Below are 18,373 nucleotides of genomic sequence, written 5' to 3'. Positions count from 1 at the left end.
AGCAACCTTGCCTGGCACATGAGTGATACCTCAAAGACAGCTTTTGTTGGCTCTGGCCATGGGTGAATGTGGACTTCAGCCCAGCCTGCAGCAGGATTTGCATTTGCCAGGATCCCCAGGAGGGGTGTATGTGGGCTCAAGTCTGGGAAGCCCTGCCCTGAGGCACACAGCACATTCCAGAGTGCGGGCAGCTTGATGAAGGACAGCAGGGTCCCTGAAGGCCAGGGCTGCCGCTGTCTCCTGTAGATAAGCAGTGGGCTGGACTCAAAATGCCTCCCCACTGTGTCCCTGAAAGTCATCTTAGTTTTCTGCATCTTCCTTACAGATGACTCTTCTACAAAAGTGGACATTAAGGAGACCTACGAGGTGGAAGCCAGCACTTTGTGAGTGCACATGCCACCAAGCCCTGCAGTGGGACATGCACCAAATGCATTGCCCAGTGTTGTCCAGGCTGCAGCCAGTCAGCTCCCCCATCTCAGCTCACCCTCGCTAAGCCATCCCCAGACCCACTGTCCTCAGCTTAGTGAATGGCTGAGGCCTGGCTTGCCGCCCTCTCCTCGTAGACTTGTAGAGCCCTTGCTGTCCCTTTGGTTTCTCCCTGCCTACCTTCCCATGGCCTCCTAAGAGTGAGCTTGTAATAGGCATGTTGGATGGAGCTGTTCCCCTGCCCAAGCCTGCCAAGGCGCTGGCCTTCCAACCCATCTCTGCCACCGCCTGGGGCGCTATAGTAGTACACCCTCTCGCGCTCTCCATTCCTGCCACCTCCCCAACCCCGGCTCCTTCCCCCTCCCAGCAATGCTGCCCACTGCCTTGACCTATGTACTCCCTCCCTTCACTCAGAGCCCAACTCAGAGCCACACCCCTGGGGAGCCCCAGGACCAGACCAAGCTGACCACCCTGCACGCCTGGCCAGCTCTCATCATCATCACTTACATTCCTCTGTTCAAGGACAGGGACCCACACACACGGCATGGACTAAGTTTCCTGAAACGTGTGGGATGGAGGGTCGGGGAAGCCACCTGCTCACATACCACATTCTTTCGCAGCTGCTTCCCTGAATCCGTGGATGTGGGTGGTGCGTCACCCCACGGCAAGACCATCAGTGAGAGTGAGCTGAGCGCCAGTGCCACTGAGCTGCTGCAGGACTACATGCTGACGGTAGGCCTCCACCGCAGGGACGCTGGGCTGCATGAGGGAGAGTGCCCCAGGGAGGATGGGGGAAAGGGGAGGAGGAGGAGCAGTGCAGGGCAGGCTGCAGTGAGTGAGGTCACCTAGAGCACTCTTGGTCAATTTTGCTGACATCACTGCCTTTTCCTGGGGATAGTCTAGGAGAGCATGAGTCAGTGGGGCTGAGTTGGGAGTGCTGTGGCCATCAGGGCTGGACTGTGGGCCTGTGCTTTGGGTCCTGGGGGAGGGGAGGGAACGGTGGCCCCTCCAAGGCCACATGGCCAGACATTTTTATCCTCCCCATCTTATATAGTTCTGTCATTAAAAACTCAAGTCTTCCTGATCTGCCCGTGTGCCTGTGTGTAGCCTAAGGGCACAGGCATTGGCCCCGGGCCAGGTTGCCAACTTCCGCCCTGCCCTGCTGGCTCCTGTCCCTCAAGTGCACTCTGTGTTTCAGCTCAGGAGAGTGGAGCTGCCCAGGTGCCTTGGTCTCCTCTGGGTGGCCCCGTGCCAGTCCTGGTAGGATGGGGACACATCGTGGGCATTCTGATGCCCCAGCCTGTGCAGAGGTGAAGCCAGAGACAGCTGGTGCTCCGGCTGGGGTTAGTGGCTGTGGCAGGGTGGGCCCGACTGCCGACTCTTGCCCACTGTGCCCAGCCCTGCACCTGGCTCTGCTCTCTTGCAGCTGCGCACCAAGCTGTCGTCGCAGGAGATCCAGCAGTTTGCAGCGCTGCTGCACGAGTACCGCAATGGGGCCTCTATCCACGAGTTCTGCATCAACCTGCGGCAGCTCTACGGGGACAGCCGCAAGTTCCTGCTGCTTGGTGAGTGGGCCCTGGAAAGAGGGTGGCTTGTCCAAACCTGGCTTGGGGAGGCTGATCCCTCCTGGGAATGTGCACATGGACCCCTCAGTGGGTGCAGCAGGGGCTCCATCAGGGATGGGAGATTTGAACCAGAGATGGTCATGAGAGCACAGTCCAGAGATCGGGGTATCTGCCGTGGTTAGTCAGAAAGGCTTTTCCCAGGTACTGTTGGGGGCCCACCAACAGGCCTTCATTCTCCTGGGAACTCAAGCTGAGCTGGGTGGGCCCTGCCAGGAAGCAGCAGAGATGCCCCTGGAGCAGGGCTGGGAGTGAACACAACCCTGAGATTTAGGAGAAGAGTGCTGGAGGAGCCAGAGAGGCATGGGTTTTGGTGAATGTGTAGGACTTCAAGGTGGGAGGACCAGCGTTTGCCGAGACCCCCAAAATGCTCGGCACATTAGGTCAGTGCGGCTAGAGGGCTGTGTGGTCTGAGCAGCAGAGTTGGATATTGGCCCCACACCTCTCAGGGGCAGTGACTTAGCTGTGGTTTCCCTCTGCCGACACTTAGCAAGTTGGCAGTAACGTGTTACTAGTAGCCAGTTGAAGGCTTCTGGGTCCTGGGCCTGTTTTCCCTGCAAACCAAGGAAGGTGGGTTTGTTACCGTCATACCGACCTGGCAGTGGCAAACGTGGGTTGCCTGCCCAGGGCTCCCCGCTCTTAGGAGCATGAAGGGCTGGAGGCTGGGGCAGCCTGTCTGTACAACAGGTTCTGTCTAAGCAGTGCCTGCCCCTTCTGTGCTGGGCCCTGCGTCGCCTCCTGGCATGGGACTCTGTCTGCCCCTCCACAGCGGGGAGTAGAGATTCTGAGAGACACACTAGGCTTCCTGAATAAGAGGGCAGCCCTCTGAGTTGGGGCAGTCACCCAGGTCATGGCAGGGAAACAGTGGACTTTGGCATGAGGCCTGCCTCTGAGGACTGCACCCTTGTTGCCGGGTGCCAGCAGGCGGCTTTGAGGACTGCTCTGGGCCTCAGCTTTCCCCACTGTAAAATGGGGACTTTGTGAGGATTAATAGAGAATGAGAGGAGGCCACAGGTTCTTGGCCTGTGCTGGTGCCTTGAGGCCAGGGAGTGTGCATGTGGCAGAGGCAGTAAGCTGTCAGGGCCAGCAGCAGTGTCTGTCAGAGTTGAGATTTTAGCCAAACTGTCTGGCCCCAGGAAGCATGATTTCAACCAGGATGCTAGATGCAGTGAGCATGGCATCAGGGTCCCCAAGGCCATGCACCAGGGGCAGCTGTGGCCCTGTCAGGGGGCTTTGAGCCCTGAGAGAAGAGCTGAGTGGGCTGAGCCGAACTGGAGATGCCATTCTGGGTGTTGTGTGTCTGCAGGTCTGAGGCCCTTCATCCCTGAGAAGGACAGCCAGCACTTCGAGAACTTCCTGGAGACCATTGGTGTGAAGGATGGCCGCGGCATCATCACTGACAGCTTTGGCAGGCACCGGCGGGCCCTGAGCACCACATCCAGTTCCACCACCAATGGGAACAGGGCCACGGGCAGCTCTGATGACCGGTCGGCGCCCTCAGAGGGGGATGAGTGGGACCGCATGATCTCGGACATCAGCAGCGACATTGAGGCACTGGGCTGCAGCATGGACCAGGACTCAGCATGATGGACAGTGGATGGCGGGGGCACCCACACCTTCCGCACAGTTGTCGTAGGCCTTCCCAGAAGGAGCTGCCCACACCTGCGTGTCAGCCTTTGGTGGTGGCCAGGGAGAGGCTCCAGGCGCAGATGGCCCCGGGCGGCCCAGGTCCTCTACTGTGAAGGAGCAGGGAGCTGCCGAGGGACACGAGCCCCACTGCGGGGTGGAAGGCTCTTTGCCTTGTCCACCAGGGCTCAGCCAAGCCCTGCAGCGTGTCCCCACTCGGGGAGGGCCTGGCCGAGCTGGCAGGGAGAGCCAGTCCTGTCGGCTGGGCCCTTGGACAGCTGTCAGTTTTGCACATGATGTTCCTATTGTAACTCTCAGAGACCTTAAAAAGAAGTTTACTGCAATGTGAATAATTTAATCTCTGGTTGCCAAGTATGTTTCTGATCCAGTTGGGTGAAAGCCATCGGTGCCAGGAGGGGTGTCCGCTCTAGTCTCTGTCCCTGGGTCCCCATCTGCCCTGCAGCACCTGGGACTCAGCAGTGGTCCCTGGGGGCTGGGGTGGAGGAGGCAACAGGCTCTTGTGCCACAGGAAGGACTTGATTTGGACTTGAGCAGTGTGGATGTGGGGCAGGAGCGAGTGTTCTGAGGCCTTTCGTGGGCAGCGTGTGTGGGGATAGCGTGTGTGGTGTGTGGTGTGTGTTGGGGGAACCTTGATCTTTACATCCTGTGCACTGAATCCTTCAAGGTCACTGGCTGTGCCCTGCACCCCCCCTCCCCCCAACCCCATGCTGCAGGTGTTTTCCTCAAGCAGCCTGCACTACCCCGTGGAACAGAAATGCTATCTGAGATCTTGTCACCTTGGAGCCTGGGGGCTGGGTCTTCAGAGGCCAGTGTGCAACTCTGCCGACCCTTCCTGTGCCTTCATTGTGGGCCTGTCTCCATCCCTGTCCCGTGAGCTCTTCTCCCCAAACCCTGTTGGCCTTGGTCTTGCCTATACCTTTTGGGCTTTTACAAACCTTCCTTGGATATGGGAAGGGGAGGAGAGGTGACCTGGGTCAGGTTGTCCTGAGCCTCTCCCCCTACCGGAGAGCAACCACACCCCTGCTGAGACCCCCAAGGGGACAGACATCTAGGAAGGAGATTGGCTGTCACATCTCCCTCCTGCCCAGGCTGGGGACCTAGCCTTGCTGGATGGAGGGGCTGCATGTCAGGCCCCAGGGCTTCTCTGGCCCAGGCTTGGGGAAGCAGGGAGAGCCTCTGGGGCTCCATGGACACCCTGATTGTGTCCAGGCCAAGCCAGAGGATCTGGAGTATCTCAGGCACCTTCCTGAGTAAGGTGGACGGGGTTTGTATGGTATCACAGCTTCTGGACAGGAAGGGGCCTGGTCGGTGTTTGTTTGTTTGTGTGTTTGGTTTTGTTTTGTTTTGTTTTCTCAAGACGGAGTCTCACCCTGTTGCCCAGGTTGGAGTGCAGTGGTGCGGTTTTGACTCACTGCAGCCTGCACGTCCTGGGTTCAATCGATTCTCCTGTCTCAGCCTCCCGAGTAGCTGGGACTACAGGCGCCTGCCACCACGCCCGGCTAGTTTTTGTATTTTTAGTAGAGACAGGGTTTCACCATATTGGCCAGGCTGGTCTCAAACTCCTGACTTTGTGATCCGCCTGCCTCCCAAAGTGTTGGGATTACCGGCGTGAGCCACCGCGGCCGGCCCTGGTCAGTGTTTTATGGGCGAGTTTTCCCACTGTACTGGGCTGTTGTAGAGCTGTTTACTCATGGGACCCCAGGTCAGGGCAGGCAGCAGGCTCTTTACTGTTGACACTGTCTCTAAGTTTACATGAAAATGGACATGCCCTGGAAGCATCAGGAGAGGCTGAGGACGAACCACAGTCTCCTGGGCTCTTGCCCCCTACCAGAGCCCGCCCTATGCCAAAAGGGTGTGTCCCCCTTCCATCCCATTGGTTGAACATGGCCTTGCATGGGCCTTCTGTGTGGAGTGTCAAAGGAACCACATGCCTGCCCCTCCAGGGTCCATCCCAGATGTGGCCTCCATGCTGCAGTCACTGGTCTTTGCTAGCAGAAAGAGTAGAGGACATGGAGCAGATAAGGGACACCAGAGGGTAATGAGGGGACACCAGAGAGTAATGGACATCAGAGGGTGGTGACAGGACACCAGAGGGCAGTGAGGGGACATCAGGAAGTAATGAGGGGACATCAGAGAGTGATGGGATACCAGGTGATGAGGGGACACCACAGAGTAATGGGACACCAGAGAGTAATGAGGGGACACCATAGGGCAGGAGGGGACACCAGAAGGTGATGAGGGGACACCAGAGGGTGGCAAAGGGACACCAGAGAGTAATGAGGGGCACCAGAGGGCGATGAATGGACATTAGAGGGTGATGAGGGGACACCAGAGGGCAGTGAGGGGACACCAGGGAGTAATGAGGGGACACCAGGGAGTGATAAGGGGACATCAGAGGATGGTGAGGGGATACAAGGGAGTGACAAGGGGACACCAGAAGGTGAAGAGAGGACACCAGAGGGCAGTGAAGGGACACCAGAGAGTAATGAGGGGCACCAGAGGGCGGTAAGGGGACATGAGGGTGATGAGGGGACACCAGAGGGCAGTGAGGGGACACCAGAGAGTAATGGGACACCAGAGGGCGGTGAGGGGACACCAGAGAGTATTGAGGGAACACCAGAAGGTGGTGAGGGGACACCAGAGGGCGATGAAGCGACACCAGAGAGTAATGAGGGGACACTGGTGAGTATTGAGGCGACACCAGAGAGTAATGAGGGGACATCAGAGGGTGGTGAGGGGACACCAGAAGGAAGTGAGAGGACACAAGAGGGTGATGAGGGGACACCAGAGGGTGATGAGGGGACACCAGAGGGTGATGAGGGGGCACCAGAAGGTGATGAGGGGACACCAGAGGGCAGTGAAGGGACACCAGAGAGTAATGGGCACCAGAGGGTGGTGAGGGGACATTAGAGGGTGATGAGGGGACACCAGAGGGCAGTGAGGGGACACCAGAGAGTATTGAGGGGACACCAGAGGGCAGTGAGGGGACACCAGAGGGCGGTGAGGGGACACCAGAGGGCAATGAGGCGACACCAGAGAGTAATGAGGGGACACCAGGGAGTAATGACACCAGAGGGCAGTGAGGGGACACCGGTTAGTATTGAGGTGACACCAGAGAGTAATGGGACATCAGAGGGTGGTGAGGGGACACAAGAGGGTGATGAAGGGACACCAGAGGGTGATGAGGGGACACCAGAGGGTGATGAGGGGGCACCAGAGGGCAGTGAGGGGACACCACAGAGTAATGAGTGGACACTATAGGGCAGTGAGGGGACACCAGAGGGTGGTGAAGGGACACCAGAGGGAAGTGAAGGGATGCCAGATGGTGATGATGGGACTCCAGAGGGCGAGGAGGAGACACCAGAGGGCAACGAAGGGACACCGATTTATTGAGTAGCAGAGCTGAGGGAAGGCGTAGGATGGCTCCAGCTTCCGGTCAGTGGCTACATGGTCAGTTCCTGCAGAAAGAGATGGTCATGTTGGGGGAAGCACCCCGCAGTAGAGCCAACATCAGGACCCCTCGAGGCCCTTGGGGACAGCTGAGGGGCAGGGAAAGGGGCCAGTGCTCACTCACCATGATGGCGTTGACGATGTCACTGTGGTTGTCTCTCAGAGCCCGCACGGCCTTGGCCCTGGACACATTGGCCTGCGCCATCACCAGCTCAATGTCACGCAGTTCCAGCCCCGCCTCGTCCACCTGGGGTTGGGGGAGCAGGGAAGTGGCTGGAGCTGCTTGAGGTCCCTGGGGCAGAGCCCCCATGTAGCGCCTCCCACCACCCCCTGCGAGGTCCCGGAGCCCCTGCACCTCACCTCTTCCTCCTCCTCCTCTTCCTCTTCCTTGCACTCCAGCCTCACCCGGGGCCTGGGTGCTGACTCAGGGACCAAGGCCGAGGGCTCTGAGGGCACCTTAAACTTCTCAGCTGCGGCTTTGTGCACTTGCTGGGACAGGTCCTCAATCTGCAACATGGAAGACAGCTGTGTCAACAGAGCCTGCCCCCCGTCTTGTCCCCCGTCCCTCGGACCCCCCATTCCACCACAGCCTCCACCCAGACCTTGGCCTCGCCAAAGACCACATAAGTGTCTGAGGCTGGGCTCTTGAAGACATCAGGCTTGGCGATGACAAAGAGGATGTTCTTGGACTTCTGGATGGTGATCCTGGTGACTCCCTGAATCTGCCGCAAGCCCAGCTTTGACATTGCCTGGGAGTAGAGGGCAGAGGGGGGCTCAGACCTGGTGTTGACCCATGTCGGGGAGAGCAGCACAGTGCCCAGGAAGGCAAAGTTTCCACCGCCAACTTCCCCAAGACCCTGGGCTGGTGGTTGGTCCTTCCCCATGAGCCTCAGTCTATAAGGGCCTTCTCATGACATTCCAGCCTCAGCTGTTGAGGGGAAGGTGTGTGGGTTACTGGCATGGACGCAAAGGTCCCCTGATGGATGGGATTTCATTAGCCACGGAGTGTGAGGGTCTTGGTAAGGATGTTCCCCACACAGATGGTCCCAGGCCTGAGGTCCCAGGGGGAGCCACCAGCCCACCTTTCGGGCCTTCTTCTCACTGCGACTCTGCTTGGCTTTGGCGATGGTCTCCTCACTGCCGCCTGCTGGGGCCTGGGAAAAGGTGAGGGCTGAGCATCCACGGGTGGGGTGTGGGGCCCTCCCAGAGGCCCACCCTCTTCCCTGGACTGGGCACCTGGGCTGGACACTGCGCAGTCTGAGGAGCCAAGATGTCCTGCTCGTCCAGCTCGGCTGACGACTCCCCGTGGCTATCCGAATGCTGGCCTGAGCCCAGGGCCCGAGGTGAGTCTGGGGAAGGGGAGAGGTGTGAGGATGGCCTCTGGCTTCTAGGTGGCGGGGAAGAGGGTTCAGGACCCTGGCTCTGCTGCCACATCAGGGCCAGAGGAAGCAGTGCCAGCTCTCCATGGTGGCTGTGGGGTCTGGGCCCCCCCATCCCCCCACCTCAGAGGCCCTCCAGCCCAGGACAGCTCTAAGGAAGAGTCCAGTTGACCCAAGCCCCAGGGCACTTCACTCCCACCCTCTGCCTTACCTTCCTCCAGGCTATCCTCATCCTCTTGCTGCTCGGGGGCCGAGAGCCCTTGAGGGCCAGCTGGGCTCTGGGGCCCAGAGGGAGGAGGCACTTGGCAAGGCGGCGAGATCTGCAAGGCCAGGTCTTTGGCATCCATGGAGGCCACCTTGGGGCTGAGGATCGGGGAGTGAGGCGAGAGGCTGATTTGCGGCCCAGTCCCCAGAGGCTGTGTGGTTCCTGAGACAGCAGCGGTGGCAGGCTGGGCTCCTGCCTGGGGCGGTGGGAGGCCTAGAGAGCCTGGGGGCTCCTCGTCTTCCACGGAGTCTTCCTGGGGGTCCTGGCACAGGCAGGGGGCTGGGGGCTCCAGTGGGGGTAGGGCTGCCCCAGCAAGAGTACCAGGAGCAGAAGGGTCAGGGCCCAGGGGCCTGTCTGCGGGCACACTGGGCTGACCCTTGGCAAGGTTTTCTGGGGGCTGCAGCAAGGGGGTGCCAAGGACACTGGGTGCTTCGTGGGGTTGCTCAACACTGCCCAGACCCAGCACAGGCTCCGGCTGCTGGGAGGTTGGTGCAGAGGTGGGGGCAGGTGCATCAGGGCAGCCTCTGTCCAGCCTGGACACAGCCCCTACTGAAGACTCTGGGCAGGAGTCCAGACTGGCATCTGTGGCCACAGCTGAGGGAAGTGTGGGCTCCGGGGTGGACTTGCCACTCGGGCCTCTTTCCTCCCTGGCTGGGCTCAGGAGTCGGGCCTGGCTGACCTCAGGACAGGTAGCAGGAGGTGCCTCGGGGACCTCCCCTGCACCTCCAAGTGCTGACCTGGGTCCATGTTCCTGTGCCAGTGGCTTCAGGCCTCCTCCATGCTGATTCTCAACCTCCAGACTCTCCTTTTGGGGCGAGTCAGGCTTAGCCCCATCACCTGTGTGTGCTCGTGCTTCCAGACATGCTTCCCATCCAGGCCTAGAAAGGGCTTCTGCTACTTCCTCCCCAGCACCAGAGGCAGGCTCAGGGAGACCGAGGGCCTCCATGCCCAAAGTGGAATCCGCATCTTCCTGTGTGGCCCAAGGTGTCCCAGCTTCTGCAGCTGGCTGTGGGTCATCCTGTTGGACCTGGTCCAAGGCTGCAGGCTCCGGGACTCTAGGGAGGGCTGCATTCTTCTCAGGCGCTGGCCTGGGGCCTAAGGCCGCACCTACTTCCTGCTGAGCCATGGTGGCCACAGGCTCTGTCCCTGGGGCACAGCCTGCTTCTGCCTGCAAGGTCTGATGGGTGGCCACAGCCAGAGGCTCTGGACCTGAGGTGGGGCCTGTGTCTTGCAGAGGCAGAGGTGCTGTCATAGCGGAGTCCTGGGATAAGGTGAGGTCCTCTTCAGCCTGCTGGGGCACAAGCGAGGCTGCAGCCACAGGCTTTGGGGCTGACGAGAGATCTGTGTCTTGTAGGGGCAGAGGTGGTGTCACAGCGGAGTCCTGGGGTAAGGTGAGGTCCTCTTCAGCCTGCTGGGGCACAAGCGAGGCTGCAGCCACAGGCTTTGGGGCTGACGAGAGATCTGTGTCTTGTAGGGACAGAGGTGGTGTCACAGCGGAGTCCTGGGGTAAGGTGAGGTCCTCTTCAGCCTGCTGGGGCACAAGCGCGGCTGCAGCCACAGGCTTTGGGGCTGACGAGAGATCTGTGTCTTGTAGGGGCAGAGGTGCTGTCACAGCGGAGTCCTGGGGTAAGGTGAGGCCCTCTTCAGCCTGCTGGGGCACAAGCGTGGCTGCAGCCACAGGCTTTGGGGTTGACGAGAGATCTGTGTCTTGTAGGGACAGAGGTGGTGTCACAGCGGGGTCCTGGGGTAAGGTGAGGCCCTCTTCAGCCTGCTGGGGCACAAGCGTGGCTGCAGCCACAGGCTTTGGGGCTGACGAGAGATCTGTGTCTTGTAGGGACAGAGGTGGTGTCACAGAGGGGTCCTGGGGTAAGGTGAGGCCCTCTTCAGCCTGCTGGGGCACAAGCGTGGCTGCAGCCACAGGCTTTGGGGCTGACGAGAGATCTGTGTCTTGTAGGGGCAGAGGTGGTGTCACAGCGGGGTCCTGGGGTAAGGTGAGGCCCTCTTCAGCCTGCTGGGGCACAAGCGTGGCTGCAGCCACAGGCTTTGGGGCTGACGAGAGATCTGTGTCTTGTAGGGGCAGAGGTGGTGTCACAGCGGGGTCCTGGGGTAAGGTGAGGCCCTCTTCAGCCTGCTGGGGCACAAGCGTGGCTGCAGCCACAGGCTTTGGGGCTGACGAGAGATCTGTGTCTTGTAGGGGCAGAGGTGGTGTCACAGCGGGGTCCTGGGGTAAGGTGAGGCCCTCTTCAGCCTGCTGGGGCACAAGCGTGGCTGCAGCCACAGGCTTTGGGGCTGACGAGAGATCTGTGTCTTGTAGGGGCAGAGGTGGTGTCACAGCGGGGTCCTGGGGTAAGGTGAGGCCCTCTTCAGCCTGCTGGGGCACAAGCGTGGCTGCAGCCACAGGCTTTGGGGCTGACGAGAGATCTGTGTCTTGTAGGGGCAGAGGTGGTGTCACAGCGGGGTCCTGGGGTAAGGTGAGGCCCTCTTCAGCCTGCTGGGGCACAAGCGTGGCTGCAGCAACAGGCTTTAGGGTTGACGAGAGATCTGTGTCTTGTAGGGGCAGAGGTGGTGTCACAGCGGGGTCCTGGGGTAAGGTGAGGCCCTCTTCAGCCTGCTGGGGCACAAGCGAGGCTGCAGCCACAGGCTTTGGGGCTGACGAGAGATCTGTGTCTTGTAGGGGCAGAGGTGGTGTCAAAGCGGGGTCCTGGGGTAAGGTGAGGCCCTCTTCAGCCTGCTGGGGCACAAGCGTGGCTGCAGCTACAGGCTTTCGGCCAGAGGGGAGGTCCAGCCCTCCTTCTTCCTTCAAGTTCTGAGGAGAGTCTGGACACAGTGTGAGGCTTGTTTCTTCCTGTGCAGTTGGAAGTTTTTCTGCAGTGACAGACTCTTGGCCTAAGATCTCGCTGATGCCCTCCTGGGAGGGCTGAGGCATTGCCGTGGCAGCAGATGCTTGTCCAGCGGTGGAGTCTGCTTCTTCCTCCCCAGCCTGTGGGGTCACCCTGGTAGCCGCCTCCACCTGGAGGCCTGGGGCTACCTGCAGAGTGTGAGGGGTCACAGTGGCAGTGGACTCCTGGCCTAAAGCAAGGCCCTCTTCTGTTACTTCTGAGATCGATTCCTGTCTCTGGGAGAGATAGGCCCCGCTGTCTAAGGTCTGAGGAGCATCCTCCAGGGCCCAGGACACAGTCCCTTCTTGAGCCTGCAGCCCCTTGGCCCCACCTCCGCTCTCCTCCTCTGTCTTCTGGACACTGTCCTGGAGCAGGGTGGCCTGGGCATGGGGCTCCCTGCTGTACAGCCTCTCATCATCTGCCTCTGCGTAGGAGGCTGAGTCTGAATCAGAGGAGGCTGCAGAGGTGTCGTCCCGGAAGGCAAAAGCCTCATCCATGCCCTCCGTGATGGACAGGTCAGACAGCGACTGCAGGAAGGAGGCGGACGTGCTGTCCTCCTCACCCTCCCCAGCCAGGTCCCCACCTGGGTCGGGATCTGCCACAGCCTCTTCTTCTTCTTCCTCTGGGGATAGCGGTGTCACCTCCACTGCCTCCACCTGGAAGATGAGGCTGCCCTGGAAGGGTAGGAGGGCTGCGGGGATCATCGGGTCATTGGCCAGGAAGTCCAGGTCGAAGAAGTGGCCCTCCTGGCCCCAGGAGGAGCTGCTGTCTGCAGAGAGGCTGGACTCAGAGGATGGGGGCTCTGGGGTCCCGGCAGGATGCAGCTCTCGTTCATCCGCCATGGACCCCTGCGGGGACAGGCCCCAGCCTGAGGGGAAGTCCAGCCCTTCAGCCGGAGCCAGCAGGCTGAGGGAACAGGAGGGTGAAGAGGCCCAGCTGTCCCCATCGGCCGTAATGTAGGAGCCTGAGGGCGAGGCGGGGGGCGAGTCCAGCAGCTCATCCCGCAGCTCAGCCTCTGAGTCCCCGGCGTCCCCGTGGGGCCCACAGCCGGGAAGCAGGGCATAGGTGGTCTTGGTGGGGGTGGAGGGAGGCGTGAAGAAGGAATCAGGGTCTGGAGGAGGGGAAGGCACAGAAAGATCACCCTGAGAACACAGCTCGGGGGGTGGGTCTGGGCTTGTGTGCCCACCTTCCCGGTCCCTGAGCGCTGTCCGGGCAGCCCTGGGTGACAGGAGGGCCTGGCACGTCTCCTCTCCCATCACAATCCGGGGCTCCAGGGTGGCCGGGAGAGGAGCCTCGGTGGACAGTGCCTGGGAAGTCAGGCCCTCAGGGAGGAGCATGGGGCTCAGGCCGCCCTCCCCTGGGTCTGCCCAGGCCGAGGGTGCCCCACCAGGCCCTGCATCCCAGCTGGCTCCCTCGGGCTGGGGCCGGGCACCCGGCTTGCTGGGCAGGAACGTGAGGGCCAGGTGGCTGGGCCCTGGTGTCACAGCACAGGGCTCCCGCCGGTCACCTCCCAGGATGGTGGTGGCAGCAGCCGCATCGCAGGACAGATCTGTGGAGATAGAGAAGATCATGAGGTGCCCCTGGATGCATCTCCCAGGCAAGGGCCAGGCCCGGGAGATGAATTCCGGCTGCATAGGGCCCAGAGGAAGGCGGATCCAGGAAGGCAGGAGAGAAAAGAGAAGACCCTGTGCACGCTGTGTTTGAGGGAGAACTTCCAGGAGTTTTGACAGCAGACAGCAGCTGGTAGTGGTTTCCTAGAGAGGGGTTTTGAGGGAAGTGTTGCTGGGAGTCATGAACAGACCTGCCCGGCGGCTTTTCTCAAGGACACCTCAGCAAAGAACTAGCATTTCAGCCTCTCTGGGGAGACTGGATTGCAGTTTCCATTCCACAGAATCAGTGTGGTTTAGCTGGGCTCAGTGGGAGGGGCTGGTGGTGGGAATCTGCCGGGCAGTGCCAGCCCCGTCCCATGACCTCCCAATAGATGTGCCACATGAGGCAGGCGGCACCAGCACGACGTGCGCAGCTCGAACACTCCAGGCTTCATGCCTCTCTCTGCCTCCTCTCTCTGCTGTCATTGCTACTTACATTTGAGGCCAACATGTCAGAGTTTCACCAGGCCCCTCCAACCCTGCTCCCCTCCTGTGGCCAGGGAGATGGGGAAGCCAGGGGCCACCACACGCAGCCAAATTTCTGGAGAACAGAGATGAAGTGTCCCGCGGAGGCTTTGTTGGAGCATCTGGCCACAAGGGCAGTGGTGGGCAGGAACGGAGACCGTGGAGCCCAGCAAGAGCACAGGACAGCTTCAGAGGGCCAACAGCAGCCTCTGGCTGAGTCCTCTCCTTGGTGGCAGCCACCCCATGGGTGACCACCAGATCCTTCCCGGGTGCTGGGAGTTCCCACCCTGCCTTGTGGGACTTCTCTGGGTCCCACGATGCACTCCCCCAACCCCCTGGGCAGGTTTCAGTATGAGGAGGCTCTGGTACTCAGTAAACGTCTGTGAGCTAACACACCTCCAGCTGAGAAAGGAGTCCATAGGAAGTAGCACTCATGGGTCAGAAAGGACTTAGGGGACTCAGGAAGATGGAAGAAAACCCCTCCGAGGCTGCGGCACACCACACCGCTATGGTTTTCTGCCTCCTGGACTCTTAATGGCCTGTATTTTATCACAGGCAAGATCACATTGCACATTCAGTTTTGAATCTAGCTGTTTTCATCCAACCTAATCTCATAAGCATTTTCCTGTGTGCTCTAAATGCTCATAAGCCTCATTTAAAATGTCTCCATTATGTCCACTCCCTCACTTGGACCTAGGCCAAAGGCACCTCTCTTTGAAGCATCCAATGAAGGCTCTTCAGAGCCCAGGCCAGGTCTTGCCCAAGGTGGGGGAGGGGTGGCACACAGGGGCCAGCTCTCCAGGCTGCAGATGCCTGCCTGGTGGCTCCTGCTCTACTGCACTCACTAGTGACCAGGACAACATCTCCTGCACCTCAGCTTTCTCATCTGCAAAGCAGAGCCAGGATTAGAGTTGAAGCTGAAAGAAGGGGGACCCTGTTGCCAGGCTGCTCCAGCTCCCCTCAGCAGCATCAGAGCCCTGAGCCCTGAGCCACCAGCCAAAACTCGTCACCCGAGGGCTTTGCTGCTGGGGTGATGGGACATCTAAGGGGTCCTGAGACAAGGGGATCCTTTGGGTTCCTGCATGCCTGACACCCAACATCAGGAGTGGGCGTGGCTGGTGGGGCATCACTAGGTGCCCTGAAGCTGGGCTCTTGGTTCTGGCCCCTGGTGTGGCCCCCAGGGCAGGGGAACGGCTGAGCTGTTGGGATGGAACAGAAACCAAAGGCCAAAGGTTTTTATAACTCATTCAAGGTCACCAAGCAAGCCAGAACTGAGCCAGCACAAGACCCTGGGGCTGGGAAGTCCGGGCCTGCACTCCCTGCCTCCCACCTAGAGCAGAGGCAGCAGCCTGTGTCACCCCAAACCAGGCCCCAGGCCCCAGCACTGGTCCCATCTCTGGGTGACTTCTTGCCCACAGCAAGGTGCCCTTGGCCCTACCCACATGTGGCTGACCTCCACGCCAGGACTGTCCAGGCTTGGCTCTTTCTAGGCCCCGGTAGACCCCATCAGCCTCCACCAGCATTTGTTGACCCAGCCTAAGGACAGGTGGTCTGCACACCCAGGGCCATTGCTAATCAGGCCACCTCTCCCAAGGCCTTCCACCTTCTAGACCCAACTTAGCCTTTCTTCCACAACCTGGCCCTCCATCCGGGCTTCCCAGGCTGCAGCCAGTCCTGCTCCTCCCTCCAGAGCCATGACCAGTCGCCAGCCCAGGACAGACAGGGTGCAGCTGAGAACCCTCCCGGTGGTCACCTGATCGTACTGGGGGTAAAGGCCGGACACCCCGACCCCAGAACCCGCTGCCTCTGTCCAGAGCTGCCCAGCCCCGGCAGGCTGGCAGCTCGGTGCAGACAACGCGATGCAGCGGGCGGGATGCGAGCCCCAGGATCCCTGGGTCGGAAGCCAAGGGCTTAAGTCCCCACGTCCTTTCTGGCTCGCGGAGGGCACTTCGTGCGCCCCACCTTCCCCGCAGTTCTGAGAGAGGCGGTAGCAAGGTTCAGATGGAGGGAAGGACAGGGCGCAGAAAGGGGAGGGGACTCGAGAGGGGCCAGGGGGATGGGGGAGAAGGGTGAAAGGTGAGCGATGGAAAGAGAACCCGGGCTGGAGAGGGGAGAGGCTGGAGGCAGGGAAAGAGTGGCCACGGCCTCACCTGTGCGGGGCCCGGGTCGGTCCGCCTCGGGCAGCAGCAGCTCGGCGCGGGCAGCCTCCCCAGGCATGGCCTGGCCGTGCGCCCGCCCGTCCCTCAGTCCTTCCGACCCTCAGTCAGTCCGTGCCGCCGCCCCGCCGAGCCTGCGCGGCCACCGCCCCTCGGCCGGGCGATGGGGGCAGTGGGTGACGTCAGGCCGCCCCGCCCGCCTGTCCCAGCGAGTGAGCGTGCGCGGGCTCGCCAGGCACTGCGGAGGGCGTGGGGGGGCGGGGGCTCCCTCCCCGCCCCCACCCCACCCGGCTGTGGCCTCCCTCTCGCTGTGCGCGGTTTCGAGGGGGAGCGGGGGTGGGCGCCTGCGCCCGGTCCCACCCTTTCCACAGCATTTACGAGGGAGGGTTTCAGGGCCAATTGGAAGCTGGGTTGCCTCAGGGTGGCATTAGCCCGTGGCCGGGAAGAGGCAGGGACGCCCCAGAACCCTGGTTGTGGGAGACTGGGGAGGTGGTTGGGATCCTGGGATGCTTGGAGCGCTTTGGGTGGAGTTGGAGGCGCAGCTTCCTTCCCCGCTGACCGAGCAGAGGGTGCAGGGCCTGGGCAGGGAGGGGGCCCCGCCCAACCCGATGCCTCCATCCAAAAGGTGAGCTGGAGCTGCAGCTCCGGAGTGATTGGCTGGTCCTGGCAGTCGTCGGTCTCCGTGGCAACCGCCTCCTGTCTCCATGGCAACCAGGGATGGAGCCGACGAGAGCACACCGGGGAAGGCGGCCCGGATGGGTCGGTCTCCAGGTCTCTTGGCAACTCGGTGATCTGTCCCATCATCTCGCTTCCACTCCCACACTAGGCAGTAGAGGGAAAAGGGAAGAAAGTGTTTCCCTCTATTCCTGGCAGCACCCTCTGCCACACCTCCCAGGAGGAAGCCCGCCCCGTGAATTTCCTGAAATGCCTCTTGCTTTCACACAGGCTACTGCGCCACCCAGATTCACTGAGCACCCCTCCTCCCCCGTGCCAGGCACCAGGGAGGCAGATGAATGAGACATTGTTATCACCCCTGACTGGGGTGGGGGGAATCAGAGTAGCCATTGTCATAGGCAGGGAGGGAGGTTTCAACATGCTCAGTCTTCTGTGGGTTCTAACTTTGAGCTCATGAAGCCAGGGGCTGCCCTCTGACTCCCCCAGACCTGCCTCAAGGCTCAGTGCTACACACCTGGCTGCCTGCTGGGCATCTCTCCCCGTTGTACCCCAGGAATCAGACACACCACACCATTAGAATTAACATCAACTTTAAACAATCTCTTCCAGAAAACAAAAGAGAAGGGGACACTTCCTAACTCATTTTATAAGGCAAGAAATATCCTGATGTCAAAACTAACAAAGTGTCGCCAGGCGCAGAGGCTCACACCTGTAATCCCAGCACTTTGGGAGGCCGAGGCTGGTGGATCACGAAGTCAGGAGATGGAGGCCATTCTGGCTAACATGGTGAAACCTCGTCTCTACTAAAAATACAGAAAATGAGCCGGGTGTGGTAGCGGGCTCCTGTAGTCCCAGCTACTCAGGAGGCTGAGGCAGGAGAATGGCGTGAACCTGGGAGGCGGAGGTTACAGTGAGCCAAGATCACACCACTGCACTCCAGCCTGGGCAACAGAGACTCCGTCTCAAAAAAAAAAAAAAAGCTAACAAAGTGTCAATACACCCCAAGACCCCCAAAACGAAAACTGCAGACCAGCATCTTTCATGAATTCAGGCACAAAAATTCTCAATATTGGCAAATCAAATATAATGATGTATAAAAAAAATACACTATGACCAAGTGGAATTTATTCCAGGTATGCAAGGCTGGTTTGACAGTTGAAAATCAATCAACAATAATCCACAACACCAACAGGCTAAAGAAGAAAAATTATGGTATCAGTTGACACAGAAAATGTGTTTGACATAACCAACATCATTCATGATTAAAAAAAAACCACTTTCAGCAAGTTAAAAATAAACTTGATAAAGATCTTATATAAAAAACTTACACAGCTAACATCATACTTAATGGTGAAAGACTGAATGCTTTTTAAGATTGGGAACAAGGCAAGGGTGTCTGCACTCACCACTCTTTTCAACATATTATTGGAATTTCTAACCCTTGCAATAAAGCAAGAAGAAATAAAAGACAGATTGACTTCCAGAATGAAAGCATGGGGAGTTCTGCTGAGCAGCTCCCCAGTGAAACTGGTAAAAGTTATTATTATTAAATTTAATTTTTTAATTTGAGATGGAGTCTCGCTCTTTCGACCAGTCTGTAGTGCAGTGGCATGATCTCAGCTCACTGCAACCTCCGTCTTCCAGGTTCACGCGATCCTACTGTCTCAGCCTCCTGAGCAGCTGGGACTACAGGTCCCACCATGCCTGGCTAATTTTTGTATTTTTAGTAGAGATGGGGTTTCACCCTGTTGGCCAGGCTG

At 59.6% G+C, this 18,373-nt stretch overlaps 2 protein-coding genes and 1 pseudogene across 6 annotated transcripts in view; 1 reads left to right on the top strand and 2 right to left on the bottom strand.

The window, feature by feature from the left end:
- CCM2 (CCM2 scaffold protein) overlaps positions 1-4,047 on the top strand; it is a 78,589-nt gene extending 74,542 nt beyond the window's left edge. For 3 of the 5 annotated variants that reach the window (XM_030797228.1, XM_030797229.1, XM_030797226.1), the window contains 4 exons: positions 326-383; positions 1,047-1,158; positions 1,853-1,991; positions 3,355-4,046. In XM_030797228.1, coding sequence (XP_030653088.1) covers positions 326-383; positions 1,047-1,158; positions 1,853-1,991; positions 3,355-3,635 — 590 coding nt within the window. In that variant the 3' untranslated portion in view covers positions 3,636-4,046. Of the gene's footprint in view, positions 1-325; positions 384-1,046; positions 1,159-1,852; positions 1,992-3,354 lie in introns of all 5 variants that reach the window. The other 2 variants (XM_030797227.1, XM_003268905.4) reach the window with 1 other exon arrangement.
- A 1,210-nt stretch (positions 4,048-5,257) lies between these two features.
- On the bottom strand, positions 5,258-7,122 carry LOC115830825 (annotated as a pseudogene).
- Positions 7,068-16,300, bottom strand: NACAD (NAC alpha domain containing). Its single transcript, XM_030797225.1, has 9 exons — positions 15,933-16,300; positions 10,522-13,217; positions 8,736-10,050; positions 8,382-8,494; positions 8,228-8,299; positions 7,748-7,894; positions 7,506-7,652; positions 7,270-7,392; positions 7,068-7,153 (listed from the first exon to the last, which is right to left on the bottom strand). The coding sequence occupies exons 1-9, from the start codon at positions 15,997-15,999 to the stop codon at positions 7,139-7,141; spliced, it is 4,695 nt and encodes a 1,564-aa protein (XP_030653085.1). The 5' UTR covers positions 16,000-16,300; the 3' UTR covers positions 7,068-7,138.
- Positions 16,301-18,373: the final 2,073 nt, after the last annotated feature.

The sequence above is a fragment of the Nomascus leucogenys genome, chromosome 17 (genome assembly GCF_006542625.1).
Source record: "Nomascus leucogenys isolate Asia chromosome 17, Asia_NLE_v1, whole genome shotgun sequence".
Classification (NCBI taxonomy): Eukaryota; Metazoa; Chordata; class Mammalia; order Primates; family Hylobatidae; genus Nomascus; species Nomascus leucogenys.
The sequence above is the reverse complement of the archived record's forward strand: the minus strand, read 5'-3'. Positions and strand labels throughout refer to the sequence as shown.

What these genes read in the sequence shown, in the direction of transcription:
- NACAD (XM_030797225.1), bottom strand. Translation starts at nt 15,999, where the DNA reads ATGCCTGGGGAGGCTGCCCGCGCCGAGCTGCTGCTGCCCGAGGCGGAC. An exon ending in TGAGGATAGCCTGGAGGAAG is followed by an intron (nt 8,495 to 8,735) that starts GTAAGGCAGAGG and finishes CCCCTTCCCCAG; the next exon opens with ACTCACCTCGGGCCCTGGGC. An exon ending in CTGCGCAGTGTCCAGCCCAG is followed by an intron (nt 8,300 to 8,381) that starts GTGCCCAGTCCA and finishes ACCTTTTCCCAG; the next exon opens with GCCCCAGCAGGCGGCAGTGA.